Source organism: Scyliorhinus torazame, chromosome 1 (assembly GCF_047496885.1).
Source record: "Scyliorhinus torazame isolate Kashiwa2021f chromosome 1, sScyTor2.1, whole genome shotgun sequence".
In the NCBI taxonomy this organism is placed as follows: domain Eukaryota; kingdom Metazoa; phylum Chordata; class Chondrichthyes; order Carcharhiniformes; family Scyliorhinidae; genus Scyliorhinus; species Scyliorhinus torazame.
The window spans coordinates 300,295,199-300,316,934 of NC_092707.1; the positions used below are offsets into that span (position 1 = coordinate 300,295,199).

Sequence of the window (21,736 nt, forward strand, 5' to 3'; positions counted from 1 at the left end):
ACTCCCTCCATCCATTCACTCCATCCATCCACTCATTCCCTCCACCCACCCACTCCATCCATCCACTCACTCCCTCCATCCACCCACCCACTCCATCCACCCAATCCATCCATCTACTCACTCCCTCCATCCATCCACTCACTCCCTCCATCCACTCACTCCATCCACCCACCCACTCCATCCACCCACCCACTCCACCCACCCACTCCATCCATCCACCCACTCCATCCACCCACCCACTCCATCCATCCACCCACTCCATCCACCCACCCACTCCATCCATCCACCCACTCCATCCATCCACCCACTGCATCCATCCACTCACTCCATCCACGCACCCACTCCATCGGCCCACTCACTCCATCCGTCCACCCACTCCATCAATCCACTCACTCCCTCCATCCACTCACTCCCTCCAACCACCCACTCCCTCCACCCACCCACTCCATCGGCCCACACACTCCATCCATCCACTCACTCCCTCCATCCACCCACCCACTCCACCCACCCACTCCATCCATCCACCCACTCGATCCACCCACCCACTCCATCCATCCACTCACTCCATCCACCCACCCTCTCCATCGGCCCACTCACTCCATCCGTCCACCCACTCCATCCATCCACTCACTCACTCCATCCACTCACTCCCTCCAACCACCCACTCCCTCCACCCACCCACTCCATCGGCCCACTCACTCCATCCATCCACCCACTCCATCCACCCACTCCATCCACCCACTCACTCCCTCCATTCACTCACTCCCTCCATTCACTCACTCCATCCATCCACTCACTCCACCCACCCACTCCATCCACCCACTCACTCCCTCCATTCACTCACTCCCTCCATTCACTCACTCCATCCACTCACTCCATCCATCCACTCACTCCATCCATCAACTCACTCCCTCCATCCACTCACTCCATCCATCCACCCACTCCATCCATCCACTCACTCCATCCACTCACTCCCTCCATCCACCCACTCCATCCATCCACCCACTCCATCCACCCACCCACTCCATCCACCAACCCACTCCACCCATCCACTCACTCCATCATTCCACTCACTCCATCCACCCACTCACTCCACCCACCCACTCCATCCATCCACCCACTCCATCCACCCACCCACTCCATCCATCCACCCACTCACTCCATCCACCCACTCACTCCATCCACTCACTCCATCCACCCACCCACTCCATCCACCCACCCACTCCATCCATCGACTCACTCCCTCCATCCACTCACGCCATCCACCCACCCACTCCATCTACTCACTCCATCCATCCACCCACTCACTCCATCCATCCACTCACTCCATCATTCCACTCACTCCATCCACCCACTCACTCCATCCATCCACTCACTCCATCCACTCACTCCATCCATCCACTCACTCCATCCACCCACCCACTCCATCCACCCACCCACTCCATCCATCTACTCACTCCCTCCATCCACTCACGCGATCCATCCACTCACTCCATCCATCCACGCACTCCCTCCATCCATCCACTCACTCCCTCCACACACCCACTCCATCCATCCACCCACTCCATCCGTCTACTCACTCCCTCCATCCATTCACTCCATCCACCCACCCACTCCATCCATCCACCCACTCCATCCATTCACTCCATCCACCCAGCCACTCCATCCATCCACTCACTCCATCCATCTACCTACTCCCTCCCTCCATCCACCCATTCACTCCCTCCATCCACCCATTCCATCCACCCACCCACTCCATCCATCCACTCACTCCATCAACCCACTCACTCCATCCACCCACCCACTCCATCCATCTACTCACTCCCTCCATCCACTCACGCCATCCATCCACTCACTCCATCCATCCACGCACTCCCTCCATCCACCCACTCACTCCCTCCACCCACCCACTACCTCCATCCATTCACTCCATCCACCCACCCACTCCATCCATCCACCCACCCACTCCATCCATTCACTCCATCCATCCATCTACCCACCCACTCCATCCACCCACCCACCCACCCACTCCATCCACCCACCCACTCCATCCATTCACTCCATCCTCCCACTCACTCCATCCACCCACCCACTCCATCCATTCACTCCATCCACTCACTCCATCATTCCACCTCTCCACCCATCCACTCACTCCATCCACCCACCCACTCCATCCATCCACTCACCCCTCCATCAACCCATTCCATCCATCCACCCACTCCCTCCATCCACCCACTCCCTCCATCCACCCACTCCATCCATCCACTCACTGCATCCACCCACCCACTCCATCCATCCACTCACTCCCTCCATCCACCCACTCCATCCACTCACTCCATCCATTCACTCCATCCACCCACCCACTCCATCCATCCACTCACTCCATCCATCCACCCACCCACTCATCCGCCCACTCACTCCCTCCATTGTTTCACTCCATCCATCCACTCATTCCCTCCACCCACCCACTCCATCCATCCACTCACTCCCTCCATCCACCCACCCACTCCATCCACCCAATCCATCCATCCACTCACTCCCTCCATCCATCCACTCACTCCCTCCATCCACTCACTCCATCCACCCACCCACTCCATCCACCCACACACTCCACCCACCCACTCCATCCATCCACCAACTCCATCCACCCACCCACTCCATCCATCCACCCACTCCATCCTCCCACCCACTCCATCCATCCACCCACTCCATCCATCCACCCACTGCATCCATCCACTCACTCCATCCACCCACCCACTCCATCGGCCCACTCACTCCATCCGTCCACCCACTCCATCAATCCACTCACTCCCTCCATCCACTCACTCCCTCCAACCACCCACTCACTCCACCCACCCACTCCATCGGCCCACACACTCCATCCATCCACTCACTCCCTCCATCCACCCACCCACTCCACCCACCCACTCCATCCATCCACCCACTCCATCCACCCACCCACTCCATCCATCCACTCACTACATCCACCCACCCACTCCATCGGCCCACTCACTCCATCCGTCCACCCACTCCATCCATCCACTCACTCCCTCCATCCACTCACTCCCTCCAACCACCCACTCCCTCCACCCACCCACTCCAACGGCCCACTCACTCCATCCACCCACTCCATCCATCCACCCACTCCATCCACCCACCCACTCCATCCACCCACCCACTCCATCCACTCACTACATCATTCCATCCACTCCATCCATCCACACTCCATCCATCCACCCACTCCATCCACCCACCCACTCCATCCATCTACTCACTCCCTCCATCCACTCACGCCATCCACCCACCCACTCCATCTACTCACTCCATCCATCCACCTACTCACTCCATCCATCCACTCACTCCATCATTCCACTCACTCCATCCACCCACTCACTCCATCCATCCACTCACTCCATCCACCCACCCACTCCATCCACCCACCCACTCCATCCATCTACTCACTCCCTCCATCCACTCACGCGATCCATCCACTCACTCCATCCATCCACGCACTCCCTCCATCCATCCACTCACTCCACCCACCCACTCCATCCACCCACTCACTCCCTCCATTCACTCACTCCCTCCATTCACTCACTCCACCCACCCACTCCCTCCATCCACTCACTCCATCCATCCACTCACTCCATCCACTCACTCTATCCATCCACTCACTCCATCCATCAACTCACTCCCTCCATCCAGCCACTCCATCCACCCACCCACTCCATCCATCCACCCACTCCATCCATCCACCCACTCCATCCACCCACCCACTCCATCCACCCACCCACTCCATCCATCCACTCACTCCATCCACCCACCCACTCCATCCATCCACTCACTCCATCCATCCACACACTCCATCCATCCACTCACTCCATCCACTCACTCCATCCATCCACCGACTCCATCCATCCACACACTCCATCCACCCACCCACTCCATCCACTCACTCCATCCATCCACCCACTCACTCCATCCATCCACCCACTCCATCCATCCACCCACTCCATCCACCCACCCACTCCATCCACCCACCCACTCCATCCACACACTACATCATTCCATCCACTCCATCCATCCACACTCCATCCATCCACCCACTCCATCCACCCACCCACTCCATCCACCCACCCACTCCACCCATCAACTCACTCCATCATTCCACTCACTCCATCCACCCACTCACTCCATCCATCCACCCACTCCATCCATCCATCCACTCACTCCATCCACTCACTCCATCCACTCACTCCATCCACCCACCACTCCATCCACCCACCCACTCCATCCATCTACTCACTCCCTCCATCCACTCACGCCATCCATCCACTCACTCCATCCATCCACGCACTCCCTCCATCCATCTACTCACTCCCTCCATCCACTCACGCCATCCATCCACTCACTCCATCCATCCACGCACTCCCTCCATCCACCCACTCACTCCCTCCACCCACCCACTCCCTCCATCCATTCACTCCATCCACCCACCCACTGCATCCACCCACCCACTCCATCCATTCACCCACTCCATCCATCCACCTACCCACTCCATCCACCCACCCACTCCATCCATTCACTCCATCCACTCACTCCATCATTCCACCCACTCCATCCATCCACTCACTCCATCCACCCACCCACTCCATCCATCCACTCACCCCTCCATCAACCCATTCCATCCATCCACCCACTCCCTCCATCCACCCACTCCATCCATCCACTCACTCCATCCACTCACTCCATCCATCCACCCACTCCATCCATCCACTCACTCCATCCACCCACCCACTCCATCCATCCACTCACTCCCTCCATCCACCCACTCCATCCACTCACTCCATCCATTCACTCCATCCACCCACCCACTCCATCCGCCCACTCACTCCCTCCATCCATTCACTCCATCCATCCACTCATTCCCTCCACCCACCCACTCCATCCATCCACTCACTCCCTCCATCCACCCACCCACTCCATCCACCCTATCCATCCATCTACTCACTCCCTCCATCCATCCACTCACTCCCTCCATCCACTCACTCCATCCACCCACCCACTCCATCCACCCACCCACTCCACCCACCCACTCCATCCATCCACCCACTCCATCCACCCACCCACTCCATCCATCCACCCACTCCATCCACCCACCCACTCCATCCATCCACCCACTCCATCCATCCACCCACTGCATCCATCCACTCACTCCATCCACGCACCCACTCCATCGGCCCACTCACTCCATCCGTCCACCCACTCCATCAATCCACTCACTCCCTCCATCCACTCACTCCCTCCAACCACCCACTCCCTCCACCCACCCACTCCATCGGCCCACACACTCCATCCATCCACTCACTCCCTCCATCCACCCACCCACTCCACCCACCCACTCCATCCATCCACCCACTCGATCCACCCACCCACTCCATCCATCCACTCACTCCATCCACCCACCCTCTCCATCGGCCCACTCACTCCATCCGTCCACCCACTCCATCCATCCACTCACTCACTCCATCCACTCACTCCCTCCAACCACCCACTCCCTCCACCCACCCACTCCATCGGCCCACTCACTCCATCCATCCACCCACTCCATCCACCCACTCCATCCACCCACTCACTCCCTCCATTCACTCACTCCCTCCATTCACTCACTCCATCCATCCACTCACTCCACCCACCCACTCCATCCACCCACTCACTCCCTCCATTCACTCACTCCCTCCATTCACTCACTCCACCCACCCACTCCCTCCATCCACTCACTCCATCCATCCACTCACTCCATCCACTCACTCCATCCATCCACTCACTCCATCCATCAACTCACTCCCTCCATCCACTCACTCCATCCATCCACCCACTCCATCCATCCACTCACTCCATCCACTCACTCCCTCCATCCACCCATTCCATCCATCCACCCACTCCATCCATCCACCCACTCCATCCACTCACTCCATCCATTCACTCCATCCACCCACCCACTCCATCCATCCACTCACTCCATCCACTCACTCCATCCACCCACCCACTCCATCCACCCACCCACTCCATCCATCCACTCACTCCATCCACCCACCCACTCCATCCATCCACTCACTCCATCCATCCACACACTCCATCCATCCACTCACTCCATCCACTCACTCCATCCATCCACCGACTCCATCCATCCACACACTCCATCCACCCACCCACTCCATCCACTCACTCCATCCATCCACCCACTCACTCCATCCATCCACCCACTCCATCCATCCACCCACTCCATCCACCCACCCACCCCATCCACCCACCCACTCCATCCACACACATCATTCCATCCACTCGATCCATCCACACTCCATCCATCCACCCACTCCATCCACCCACCCACTCCATCCACCCACCCACTCCACCCATCCACTCACCCCATCCACCCACCCACTCCATCCATCCACTCACTCCATTCATCCACCCACTCCATTCATCAACTCAGTCCATCCACCCACCCATTCCATCCACACACCCACTCCATCCATCCACCCACTCCATCCATCCACTCACTCCATCCATCCACCTACTCCATCCATCCACTCACTCCATCCACCCACTCCATCCATTCAGCCACTCCATCCACCCACCCACTCCATCCATCCACTCACTCCATCCACCCACCCACTCCATCCACCCACCCACTCCATCCATCCACTCACTCCATCCACCCACTCCATCCATTCAGCCACTCCATCCACCCACCCACTCCATCCATCCACTCACTCCATCCATCCACCCACTCCATCCATCCACTCACTCCATCCATCCACTCACTCCATCCACTCACTCCATCCATCCACCGACTCCATCCATCCACTCACTCCATCCACCCACCCACTCCATCCACCCACCCACTCCATCCATCCACTCACTCCATCCATCCACACTCCATCCATCCACCCACTCCATCCACCCACCCACTCCATCCACCCACCCACTCCACCCATCCACTCACTCCATCATTCCACTCACTCCATCCACCCACTCACTCCATCCACCCACTCACTCCATCCATCCACTCACTCCATCCACTCACTCCATCCACCCACCCACTCCATCCACCCACCCACTCCATCCATCGACTCACTCCCTCCATCCACTCACGCCATCCACCCACTCACTCCATCCATCCACTCACTCCATCATTCCACTCACTCCATCCACCCACTCACTCCATCCATCCACTCACTCCATCCACTCACTCCATCCATCCACTCACTCCATCCACCCACCCACTCCATCCACCCACCCACTCCATCCATCTACTCACTCCCTCCATCCACTCACGCGATCCATCCACTCACACCATCCATCCACGCACTCCCTCCATCCATCCACTCACTCCCTCCACCCACCCACTCCATCCATCCACCCACTCCATCCGTCTACTCACTCCCTCCATCCATTCACTCCATCCACCCAGCCACTCCATCCATCCACTCACTCCATCCATCTACTCACTCCCTCCCTCCATCCACCCACTCACTCCCTCCATCCACCCACTCCATCCACCCACCCACTCCATCCATCCACTCACTCCATCAACCCACTCACTCCATCCACCCACCCACTCCATCCATCTACTCACTCCCTCCATCCACTCACGCCATCCATCAACCCACCCACTCCATCCACCCACCCACTCCATCCATCTACTCACTACCTCCATCCATTCACTCCATCCACCCACCCACTCCATCCATCCACCCACTCCATCCACCCACCCACTCCATCCATCCACTCACTCCATCAACCCACTCACTCCATCCACCCACCCACTCCATCCATCTACTCACTCCCTCCATCCACTCACGCCATCCATCCACTCACTCCATGCATCCACGCACTCCCTCCATCCACTCACTCCCTCCAACCACCCACTCCCTCCACCCACCCACTCCATCGGCCCACACACTCCATCCATCCACTCACTCCCTCCATCCACCCACCCACTCCACCCATCCACCCACTCGATCCACCCACCCACTCCATCCATCCACTCACTCCATCCACCCACCCTCTCCATCAGCCCACTCACTCCATCCGTCCACCCACTCCATCCATCCACTCACTCACTCCATCCACTCACTCCCTCCAACCACCCACTCCCTCCACCCACCCACTCCATCGGCCCACTCACTCCATCCATCCACTCCATCCACCCACTCCATCCACCCACTCACTCCCTCCATTCACTCACTCCCTCCATTCACTCACTCCATCCATCCACTCACTCCACCCACCCACTCCATCCACCCACTCACTCCCTCCATTCACTCACTCCCTCCATTCACTCACTCCACCCACCCACTCCCTCCATCCACTCACTCCATCCATCCACTCACTCCATCCACTCACTCCATCCATCCACTCACTCCATCCATCAACTCACTCCCTCCATCCACTCACTCCATCCATCCACCCACTCCATCCATCCACTCACTCCATCCACTCACTCCCTCCATCCACCCACTCCATCCATCCACCCACTCCATCCATCCACCCACTCCATCCACTCACTCCATCCATTCACTCCATCCACCCACCCACTCCATCCATCCACTCACTCCATCCACTCACTCCATCCACCCACCCACTCCATCCACCCACCCACTCCATCCATCCACTCACTCCATCCACCCACCCACTCCATCCATCCACTCACTCCATCCATCCACACACTCCATCCATCCACTCACTCCATCCACTCACTCCATCCATCCACCGACTCCATCCATCCACACACTAAATCCACCCACCCACTCCATCCACTCACTCCATCCATCCACCCACTCACTCCATCCATCCACCCACTCCATCCATCCACCCACTCCATCCACCCACCCACCCCATCCACCCACCCACTCCATCCACACACATCATTCCATCCACTCCATCCATCCACACTCCATCCATCCACCCACTCCATCCACCCACCCACTCCATCCACCCACCCACTCCACCCATCCACTCACTCCATCATTCCACTCACTCCATTCACCCACCCACTCCATCCATCCACTCACTCCATCCATCCACCCACTCCATCCATCCACTCACTCCATCCACCCACCCACTCCATCCATCCACTCACTCCATCCATCCACCCACTCCATTCATCAACTCAGTCCATCCACCCACCCATTCCATCCACCCACCCACTCCATCCATCCACCCACTCCATCCATCCACTCACTCCATCCATCCACCTACTCCATCCATCCACTCACTCCATCCACCCACTCCATCCATTCAGCCACTCCATCCACCCACCCACTCCATCCATCCACTCACTCCATCCACCCACCCACTCCATCCACCCACCCACTCCATCCATCCACTCACTCCATCCACCCACCCACTCCATCCATCCACTCACTCCATCCATCCACCCACTCCATCCATCCACTCACTCCATCCACTCACTCCATCCATCCACCGACTCCATCCATCCACTCACTCCATCCACCCACCCACTCCATCCACTCACTCCATCCATCCACCCACTCACTCCATCCATCCACACTCCATCCATCCACCCACTCCATCCACCCACCCACTCCATCCACCCACCCACTCCACCCATCCACTCACTCCATCATTCCACTCACTCCATCCACCCACTCACTCCATCCACCCACTCACTCCATCCATCCACTCACTCCATCCACTCACTCCATCCACCCACCCACTCCATCCACCCACCCACTCCATCCACCCACCCACTCCATCCATCGACTCACTCCCTCCATCCACTCACGCCATCCACCCACTCACTCCATCCATCCACTCACTCCATCATTCCACTCACTCCATCCACCCACTCTCTCCATCCATCCACTCACTCCATCCACTCACTCCATCCATCCACTCACTCCATCCACCCACCCACTCCATCCACCCACCCACTCCATCAATCCACTCACTCCCTCCATCCACTCACTCCCTCCAACCACCCACTCCCTCCACCCACCCACTCCATCGGCCCACACACTCCATCCATCCACTCACTCCCTCCATCCACCCACCCACTCCACCCATCCACCCACTCGATCCACCCACCCACTCCATCCATCCACTCACTCCATCCACCCACCCTCTCCATCAGCCCACTCACTCCATCCGTCCACCCACTCCATCCATCCACTCACTCACTCCATCCACTCACTCCCTCCAACCACCCACTCCCTCCACCCACCCACTCCATCGGCCCACTCACTCCATCCACCCACTCCATCCACCCACTCCATCCACCCACTCACTCCCTCCATTCACTCACTCCCTCCATTCACTCACTCCATCCATCCACTCACTCCACCCACCCACTCCATCCACCCACTCACTCCCTCCATTCACTCACTCCCTCCATTCACTCACTCCACCCACCCACTCCCTCCATCCACTCACTCCATCCATCCACTCACTCCATCCACCCACCCACTCCATCCATCCACTCACTCCATCCACCCACTTACTCCATCCATCCACTCACTCCATCCACCCACTGACTCCATCCATCCACTCACTCCATCCACCCACCCACTCCATCCACCCACCGACTCCATCCATCCACTCACTCCATCCATCCACTCACTCCATCCACCCACCCACTCCATCCACCCACCCACTCCATCCATCTACTCACTCCCTCCATCCACTCACGCGATCCATCCACTCACACCATCCATCCACGCACTCCCTCCATCCATCCACTCACTCCCTCCACCCACCCACTCCATCCATCCACCCACTCCATCCGTCTACTCACTCCCTCCATCCATTCACTCCATCCACCCAGCCACTCCATCCATCCACTCACTCCATCCATCTACTCACTCCCTCCCTCCATCCACCCACTCACTCCCTCCATCCACCCACTCCATCCACCCACCCACTCCATCCATCCACTCACTCCATCAACCCACTCACTCCATCCACCCACCCACTCCATCCATCTACTCACTCCCTCCATCCACTCACGCCATCCATCAACCCACCCACTCCATCCACCCACCCACTCCATCCATCTACTCACTACCTCCATCCATTCACTCCATCCACCCACCCACTCCATCCATCCACCCACTCCATCCACCCACCCACTCCATCCATCCACTCACTCCATCAACCCACTCACTCCATCCACCCACCCACTCCATCCATCTACTCACTCCCTCCATCCACTCACGCCATCCATCCACTCACTCCATGCATCCACGCACTCCCTCCATCCACCCACTCACTCCCTCCACCCACCCACTACCTCCATCCATTCACTCCATCCGTCCACCCACTCCATCAATCCACTCACTCCCTCCATCCACTCACTCCCTCCAACCACCCACTCCCTCCACCCACCCACTCCATCGGCCCACACACTCCATCCATCCACTCACTCCCTCCATCCACCAACCCACTCCACCCATCCACCCACTCGATCCACCCACCCACTCCATCCATCCACTCACTCCATCCACCCACCCTCTCCATCAGCCCACTCACTCCATCCGTCCACCCACTCCATCCATCCACTCACTCACTCCATCCACTCACTCCCTCCAACCACCCACTCCCTTCACCCACCCACTCCATCGGCCCACTCACTCCATCCATCCACTCCATCCACCCACTCCATCCACCCACTCACTCCCTCCATTCACTCACTCCCTCCATTCACTCACTCCATCCATCCACTCACTCCACGCACCCACTCCATCCACCCACTCACTCCCTCCATTCACTCACTCCCTCCATTCACTCACTCCACCCACCCACTCCCTCCATCCACTCACTCCATCCATCCACTCACTCCATCCACTCACTCCATCCATCCACTCACTCCATCCATCAACTCACTCCCTCCATCCACTCACTCCATCCATCCACCCACTCCATCCATCCACTCACTCCATCCACTCACTCCCTCCATCCACCCACTCCATCCATCCACCCACTCCATCCATCCACCCACTCCATCCACTCACTCCATCCATTCACTCCATCCACCCACCCACTCCATCCATCCACTCACTCCATCCACTCACTCCATCCACCCACCCACTCCATCCACCCACCCACTCCATCCATCCACTCACTCCATCCACCCACCCACTCCATCCATCCACTCACTCCATCCATCCACACACTCCATCCATCCACTCACTCCATCCACTCACTCCATCCATCCACCGACTCCATCCATCCACACACTAAATCCACCCACCCACTCCATCCACTCACTCCATCCATCCACCCACTCACTCCATCCATCCACCCACTCCATCCATCCACCCACTCCATCCACCCACCCACCCCATCCACCCACCCACTCCATCCACACACATCATTCCATCCACTCCATCCATCCACACTCCATCCATCCACCCACTCCATCCACCCACCCACTCCATCCACCCACCCACTCCACCCATCCACTCACTCCATCATTCCACTCACTCCATTCACCCACCCACTCCATCCATCCACTCACTCCATCCATCCACCCACTCCATCCATCCACTCACTCCATCCACCCACCCACTCCATCCATCCACTCACTCCATCCATCCACCCACTCCATTCATCAACTCAGTCCATCCACCCACCCATTCCATCCACCCACCCACTCCATCCATCCACCCACTCCATCCATCCACTCACTCCATCCATCCACCTACTCCATCCATCCACTCACTCCATCCACCCACTCCATCCATTCAGCCACTCCATCCACCCACCCACTCCATCCATCCACTCACTCCATCCACCCACCCACTCCATCCACCCACCCACTCCATCCATCCACTCACTCCATCCACCCACCCACTCCATCCATCCACTCACTCCATCCATCCACCCACTCCATCCATCCACTCACTCCATCCACTCACTCCATCCATCCACCGACTCCATCCATCCACTCACTCCATCCACCCACCCACTCCATCCACTCACTCCATCCATCCACCCACTCACTCCATCCATCCACACTCCATCCATCCACCCACTCCATCCACCCACCCACTCCATCCACCCACCCACTCCACCCATCCACTCACTCCATCATTCCACTCACTCCATCCACCCACTCACTCCATCCACCCACTCACTCCATCCATCCACTCACTCCATCCACTCACTCCATCCACCCACCCACTCCATCCACCCACCCACTCCATCCACCCACCCACTCCATCCATCGACTCACTCCCTCCATCCACTCACGCCATCCACCCACTCACTCCATCCATCCACTCACTCCATCATTCCACTCACTCCATCCACCCACTCTCTCCATCCATCCACTCACTCCATCCACTCACTCCATCCATCCACTCACTCCATCCACCCACCCACTCCATCCACCCACCCACTCCATCAATCCACTCACTCCCTCCATCCACTCACTCCCTCCAACCACCCACTCCCTCCACCCACCCACTCCATCGGCCCACACACTCCATCCATCCACTCACTCCCTCCATCCACCCACCCACTCCACCCATCCACCCACTCGATCCACCCACCCACTCCATCCATCCACTCACTCCATCCACCCACCCTCTCCATCAGCCCACTCACTCCATCCGTCCACCCACTCCATCCATCCACTCACTCACTCCATCCACTCACTCCCTCCAACCACCCACTCCCTCCACCCACCCACTCCATCGGCCCACTCACTCCATCCACCCACTCCATCCACCCACTCCATCCACCCACTCACTCCCTCCATTCACTCACTCCCTCCATTCACTCACTCCATCCATCCAGTCACTCCACCCACCCACTCCATCCACCCACTCACTCCCTCCATTCACTCACTCCCTCCATTCACTCACTCCACCCACCCACTCCCTCCATCCACTCACTCCATCCATCCACTCACTCCATCCACCCACCCACTCCATCCATCCACTCACTCCATCCACCCACTTACTCCATCCATCCACTCACTCCATCCACCCACTGACTCCATCCATCCACTCACTCCATCCACCCACCCACTCCATCCACCCACCGACTCCATCCATCCACTCACTCCATCCACCCACCCACTCCATCCACCCAACCACTCCATCCATCCACCCACTCATTCCACCTACCCACTCCATCCACCCAGCCACTCCATCCATCCACTCACTCCATCCACCCACCCACTCCATCCATCCACTCACTCCATCCACCCACCCACTCCATCCACCCACCCACTCCATCCATCCACACACTCCATCCACCCACCCACTCCATCCATCCACTCACTCCATCCACCCACCTACTCCATCCATACACTCACTCCATCCACCCACCAACTCCATCCATCCACTCACTCCATCCACCCACCCACTCCATCCATCCACTAACTCCATCCACCCACCCACTCCATCCATCAACTAACTCCATCCACCCACCCACTCCATCCATCCACTCACTCCATCCACCCACCCACTCCATCCATCCACTCACTCCATCCACCCACCGACTCCATCCATCGACTAACTCCATCCACCCACCCACTCCATCCATCCACCCACTCCATCCATCCACTCACTCCATTCACCCACCCACCCCATCCATCCACTCACTCCATCCATCCACCCACTCCATCCATCCATTCACTCCATCCACCCACCCACTCCATCCATCCACCCACTCCATCCATCCACCCACTCCATTCACCCACCGACTCCATCCATCCACTCACTCCATCCATCCACTCACTCCATCCATCCACTCACTCCATCCACCCACCCACTCCATCCACCCACTCACTCCATCCGTCCACTCACTCCATCCACCCACCTACTCCATCCATCCACTCACTCCATCCACCTACTCCCTCCATCCACCCACTCCATCCATCCATCCACTCCATCCATCCACTCACTCCATCCACCCACCCACTCCATCCACCCACCCACTCCATCCACCCACCCACTCCATCCACCCACCCACTCCATCCACCCACCCACTCCATCCATCCACCCACTCCATCCACCCACCCACTCCATCCATCCACTCACTCCATCCACCCACCTACTCCATCCATCCACTCACTCCATCCACCCACCGACTCCATCCATCCACTCCATCCACCCACCCACTCCATCCATCCACTAACTCCATCCACCCACCCACTCCATCCATCAACTAACTCCATCCACCCACCCACTCCATCCATCCACTCACTCCATCCACCCACCCACTCCATCCATCCACTCACTCCATCCACCCACCCACTCCATCCATCGACTAACTCCATCCACCCACCCACTCCATCCATCCACCCACTCCATCCATCCACTCACTCCATCCACCCACTCACCCCATCCATCCACTCACTCCATCCATCCACCCACTCCATCCATCCATTCACTCCATCCACCCACCCACTCCATCCATCCACCCACTCCATCCATCCACCCACTCCATTCACCCACCGACTCCATCCATCCACTCACTCCATCCATCCACTCACTCCATCCATCCACTCACTCCATCCACCCACCCACTCCATCCACCCACTCACTCCATCCGTCCACTCACTCCATCCACCCACCTACTCCATCCATCCACTCACTCCATCCACCCACTCCCTCCATCCACCCACTCCATCCACCCACCCACTCCATCCATCCATTCACTCCATCCACCGACCCACTCCATTCACCCACCGACTCCATCCATCCACTCACTCCATCCATCCACTCACTCCATCCACCCACCCACTCCATCCACCCACTCACTCCATCCATCCACCCACTCCATCCATCCACTCACTCCATCCATCCACTCACTCCATCCACCCACCCACTCCATCCATCCACTCACTCCATCCACCCACCCACTCCATCCACCCACCCACTCCATCCACCCACCCACACCATCCACCCACTCACTCCATCCATCCACTCACTCCATCCACCCACCTACTCCATCCAACCACTCACTCCATCCACCCACCTACTCCATCCATCCACTCACTCCATCCACCCACTGACTCCATCCATCCACTCACTCCATCCACCCACCCACTCCATCCACCCACCGACTCCATCCATCCACTCACTCCATCCACCCACCCACTCCATCCACCCAACCACTCCATCCATCCACCCACTCCATCCACCCACCCACTCCATCCATCCACTCACTCCATCCACCCGCCCACTCCATCCATCCACTCACTCCATCCATCCACTCATTCCATCCACCCACTGACTCCATCCATCCACTCACTCCATCCACCCACCCACTCCATCCATCCACTAACTCCATCCACCCACCCACTCCATCCACCCACCGACTCCATCCATCCACTCACTCCATCCACCCACCCACTCCATCCATCCACTCATTCTATCCACCCACTGACTCCATCCATCCACTCACTCCATCCACCCACCCACTCCATCCACCCACCCACTCCATCCACCCACCCACTCCATCCACCCACCGACTCCATCCATCCACCCACTCCATCCACCCACCCACTCCATCCACCCAACCACTCCATCCACCTACCCACTCCATCCATCCACTCACTCCATCCACCCGCCCACTCCATCCATCCACTCACTCCATCCACCCACCGACTCCATCCATCCACTCACTCCATCCACCCACCCACTCCATCCATCCACTAACTCCATCCACCCACCAACTCCATCCATCGACTAACTCCATCCACCCAGCCACTCCATCCATCCACTCACTCCATCCACATACCCACTCCATCCACTCACCCACTCCATCCACCCACCCACTCCATCCACCCACAAACTCCATCCATCCACCCACTCCATCCACCCACCCACTCCATCCATCCACTCACTCCATCCACCCACCCACTCCATCCATCCACTCACTCCATCCACCCACCGACTCCATCCATCCACTCACTCCATCCACCCACCCACTCCATCCATCCACTAACTCCATCCACCCACCCACTCCATCCATCGACTAACTCCATCCACCCAGCCACTCCATCCATCCACTCACTCCATCCACCCACCCACTCCATCCATCCACTCACTCCATCCACCCACCCACTCCATCCACCCACCCACTCCATCCATCCACCCACTCCATCCACCCACCCACTCCATCCATCCACTCACTCCATCCACCCACCCACTCCATCCATCCACTAACTCCATCCACCCACCCACTCCATCCACCCACCGACTCCATCCATCCACTCACTCCATCCACCCACTCCATCCATCCACTAACTCCATCCACTCACCCACTCCATCCACCCACCCACTCCATCCACCCACCCACTCCATCCATCCGCCCACTCCATCCACCTACCCACTCCATCCATCCACTCACTCCATCCACCCACCCACTACATCCATCCACTCACTCCATCCACCCACCGACTCCATCCATCCACTCACTCCATCCACCCACCCACTCCATCCATCCACTAACTCCATCCACCCACCCACTCCATCCATCCACTCACTCCATCCACCCACCCACTCCATCCACCCACCCACTCCATCCATCCACCCACTCCATCCACCCACCCACTCCATCCATCCACTCACTCCATCCACCCACCCACTCCATCCATCCACTCACTCCATCCACCCACCCACTCCATCCATCGACTAACTCCATCCACCCACCCACTCCATCCATCCACTCACTCCATCCACCCACCCACTCCATCCATCCATTAACTTCATCCACCCACCAACTCCATCCATCGACTAACTCCATCCACCCACCCACTCCATCCATCGACTAACTCCATCCACCCACCCACTCCATCCATCCACCCACTCCATCCATCCACTCACTCCATCCATCCACCCACTCCATCCACCCACCCACCCCATCCATCCACTCACTCCATCCATCCACCCACTCCATCCATCCATTCACTCCATCCACCCACCCACTCCATCCATCCACCCACTCCATCCATCCACCCACTCCATTCACCCACCGACTCCATCCATCCACTCACTCCATCCATCCACTCACTCCATCCATCCACTCACTCCATCCACCCACTCACTCCATCCGTCCACTCACTCCATCCACCCACCTACTCCATCCATCCACTCACTCCATCCACCCACTCCCTCCATCCACCCACTCCCTCCATCCACCCACTCCATCCATCCACTCACTCCATCCACCCACCTACTCCATCCATCCACTCACTCCATCCACCCACTCCCTCCATCCACTCACTCCATCCATCCACCCACTCCATCCATCCACTCACTCCATCCATCCACTCCATCCATCCACTCACTCCATCCACTCCATCCATCCACTCACTCCATCCATCCTCTCACTCCATTCATCCATCCACTCCATCCATCCACTCCGTCCATCCTCTCTCCATCCATCCACTCCATCCATCTACTCACTGACCCAACCACTCATTCCATCCACTCACTCAAATCCATCCATCCACCCACTCCATCCATCCTCTCACTCCATCGATCGTCTCACCCAGCACTCAGTCACCTGCCCAGTCACCCCAAGCTCCCTACCCAAAATAGTCTGGATGCTGGAACCTTCTCGGGCACCGACATTGCGCACAGCATTAATGCTGCCTGGAAGATGTGGCCAATGTAGCTCTCCTGTAATTGTAGTGAGGCACCTCAAGAGTGCCACATATTGTCAAAATAAACATTTGATTTGCACTTCATCTAACGTCAACTTTGAACTGTTATGTGATGTACATTTATACATCTTCTGAATCAAATATCGTTTGGAGGAAAAGTGTACCTAGATTGTATTTTTTAGACTCTGATAACTTTCTGCTATTGTTTATTTGAAACAAATACAGGAGGATCTTTGCGTCACTCGAATGGGCAGCCGAACAGCAGATGATATGTTGAAGCTGACGGAGGAAGGAAACATCTCGGTCAGCAACTTTTTAAATCTCCACGCGTCAGCGCACATCCCGCCCTCGCCTGAAAAGCTGTGACATTTGGAGCATTCATCACCCCGCCCCGCAATTGTGGGTCAGTTGACTTCATAAATATATACGCAGACACAGTTACGTAAATATTAGTCAACCACTCGAGGGCATTTCCTCCTCCGCTCGCTCTGTCAAGCAAAATAATAGCAAAATAAGGCCGGATTTGGCTGCAAGCCCAGGTCAGCTGGTGTCCCTACCGTTCAAATCCAGTCTTCTCAAAGCGATCCAGATGTCGATGTGACTTGTTTTGGGAGTATGAGCGGCCATCACCCTGCCTGCCAGCTGTGTCTGCCAGTGCACAGTGTGTGTCACACTGCTCTCTCCAATGAGAAACCACATCCCGGCTCGCCACAAAGCCATGGAAACTGCTCCTGCTCTCTCCCAGGCATCATCGTCATCTGGAGCTGGGCGAAGGTGGCTGTGGCGTGGAGGATATGCTCGGGAAAGATTAGAACAATCCAATGGAAAGATACCAATGCAGACACAACATGAAATAATAATCATTTGCAATAAAACTACTTAAGATGGGGGTGAACTAACATCCAACAAACATGTTGTTCTGGGCGGTATTTAATCAGTTATTTTTCTTTTGGTTGGTAGTATTTATAGCATTTTTAAAAAATGATTTTAAACCGCTGAATGAATTGGGATGTGATGTAGATTGTCAATTGTAACCCGGGACCAGATTTCACCCAGACTTTAAAGCGGAACGAAATCTATAAGGGCTGTGAAGCCTCTGTGAAAACAAGCTGAGGAAAGAGAAAACTGGTAGGTGGGTTCAAAGGGAAAGAAATCAGTTGCGGAAAGCAAAACGCTAAATTGTATTATTGGAATGTTGTGTAGATAGTCTTTAAGTTGACATCTCTTCAAAATACTGTAATGTAGCTTTAAGAAAGGTCACTTGGTGTTAAAGGTAGGACACATTTCGCACATTTGGGCTCCAGTAAGTCTAGCCTTAGTAAATAGAAGCGAAGACTGCAATACTGATTGGTGTGAAGATTGATCTGTGGTCAAAAGGGTATAAGTTAAGGTTAGGTTGTTTTGGGGACCCAAGAGCGTGCTTCCTTCCATTGGTCAAGAATGTTAAATATTTGGTTAGTTGTGCCGATACCAGGTGCACATACTTGGGCTGAATACTGCAAAGGTTGCCTGCAGAGGACAGCATTTGTGTCAGGACACTTGCTGGGGGAAATTTTCTAAAGATGGTTATAGGTTAGTAGTTGAGCATTTGAGTAGTTAGCAATTGCATGGGATATTGCCAGTGGACAGGTCATTGTCATTGGTTGGGGGGTGCCATAAGAATGGAGATCAGAATGAGAATCTGGTATTAGGGCTAAAGGTCTTAGGAGAAAGTGAATAGTCTTTGTTAGAAAACTGTCTTCACCAGAGAGAGATCAAATAAAGTGCAAGTTCTAAATGGATGATTATCCTTTTTACCAATAAGGTTATTCCTTTTTTAAAATAAATTTAGAGTACTCAATTCATTTTTTTCAATTAAGGGGCCAATCCACCTACCCTGCACATCTTTGGGTTGTTGGGGTGAAACCCACGCAGACACGGGGAGAATGTGCAAACTCCACATGGACAGTGACCCAGAGCCGGGATCGAACCTGGGACCTCGGCAGTGTGAGGCAGCTAACTACTGCACCACCGTGCTGCCCCGTAAGGTTATTCCTTGACAATAATTTTCTTGCCTACAGATACATTGGGATAAGCAAGATTGAAAGCAGACAAATGAAGTATAATTGGAGGAAAATATTGCTGTAAATCTGAAATAAAAACACTCAGCAACATCTGTGGAGAGGAACAGAGTTCCTGGAGAAGTCTGGTCAGGAACCCTTGAGGTAATGCTAGAGGCATCACTCCCCTGATTGACACACACTGGAGCTCCATACATTGTCCTGTCTCTAGCCACCATCTCAAATCTCCATTCCAGATGTCATTTATCCCTGAAATAACATCATTAAAACAAGTTATCTAGTCATTATTATCATGCTGTTGTTACAGACAAGGGACAGATGTTGTTTAGTTTCCCCATTTTTCTACCTCAATACTGACCCCAACAAGATGTATTTTAGAGACAGTGTTTTTTAACTGAAAAATGAAGGTCAGATGTCCTGTGATGAATTCAAAATGGTACACCAAGTAATAGTAGGTTTCTGGCTTTTCCTGTTGAAAGCTGTGTTCAAGTCCCTGTCGTCAAAAGTACAATCAGCAGATACAAAAAGAGCTCCACTTCTTTGATTGAGATGAATTATTCACATGTCTATGAATCACAACCCATTTCTCCCACAGAAATCTGTGAGCCATGCGTTCAACTCGCTGATTTGAATTACCCTATGCCAATTTGCTTGTGGCACAGGTAGTAATCCAGAGATTATTCTATTTGTGGTTCTGGGAGTCTGACTGTCTCCTGGAATAATGTGTCCAGGTAGCTTTTCCCCTCCCTAGTGCATCACAGTGTTCGACATCCCAGCTATCAAATCTGAGCCAAAGTTCCTCGAGCGTCAGACATTTTCTGCAGATGGGGTTGCTATGGATCACACACAGGGGGTATCCACCAGCACCCAACTGCACTAATCGCCTTCCCTGCCATCTTTATCGGTCGGTAACTTCCGAGTATCGGCGGGAAGCCATGGTCCACCGATACTGAGAGAGGAAAGTGCGCACTTACCTGCCCTTCAAAAGCATGACTGACGTTCCGGCTCTAGGGGCAGCATCGGA

At 56.0% G+C, this 21,736-nt stretch overlaps 1 protein-coding gene across 3 annotated transcripts in view; it reads right to left on the minus strand.

Annotated features, from left to right (window-relative positions):
* The window catches only part of LOC140422922 (uncharacterized), a 181,815-nt gene extending 162,364 nt beyond the window's left edge, over nt 1-19,451 (minus strand). For 2 of the 3 annotated variants that reach the window (XM_072507739.1, XM_072507738.1), the window contains exon 1: nt 19,210-19,451. In XM_072507739.1, coding sequence (XP_072363840.1) covers nt 19,210-19,372 — 163 coding nt within the window. In that variant the 5' untranslated portion in view covers nt 19,373-19,451. The remainder of the gene's footprint in view (nt 1-19,209) is intronic. The other variant, XM_072507737.1, reaches the window with a different exon arrangement.
* Between the last annotated feature and the right edge of the window lie 2,285 nt (nt 19,452-21,736).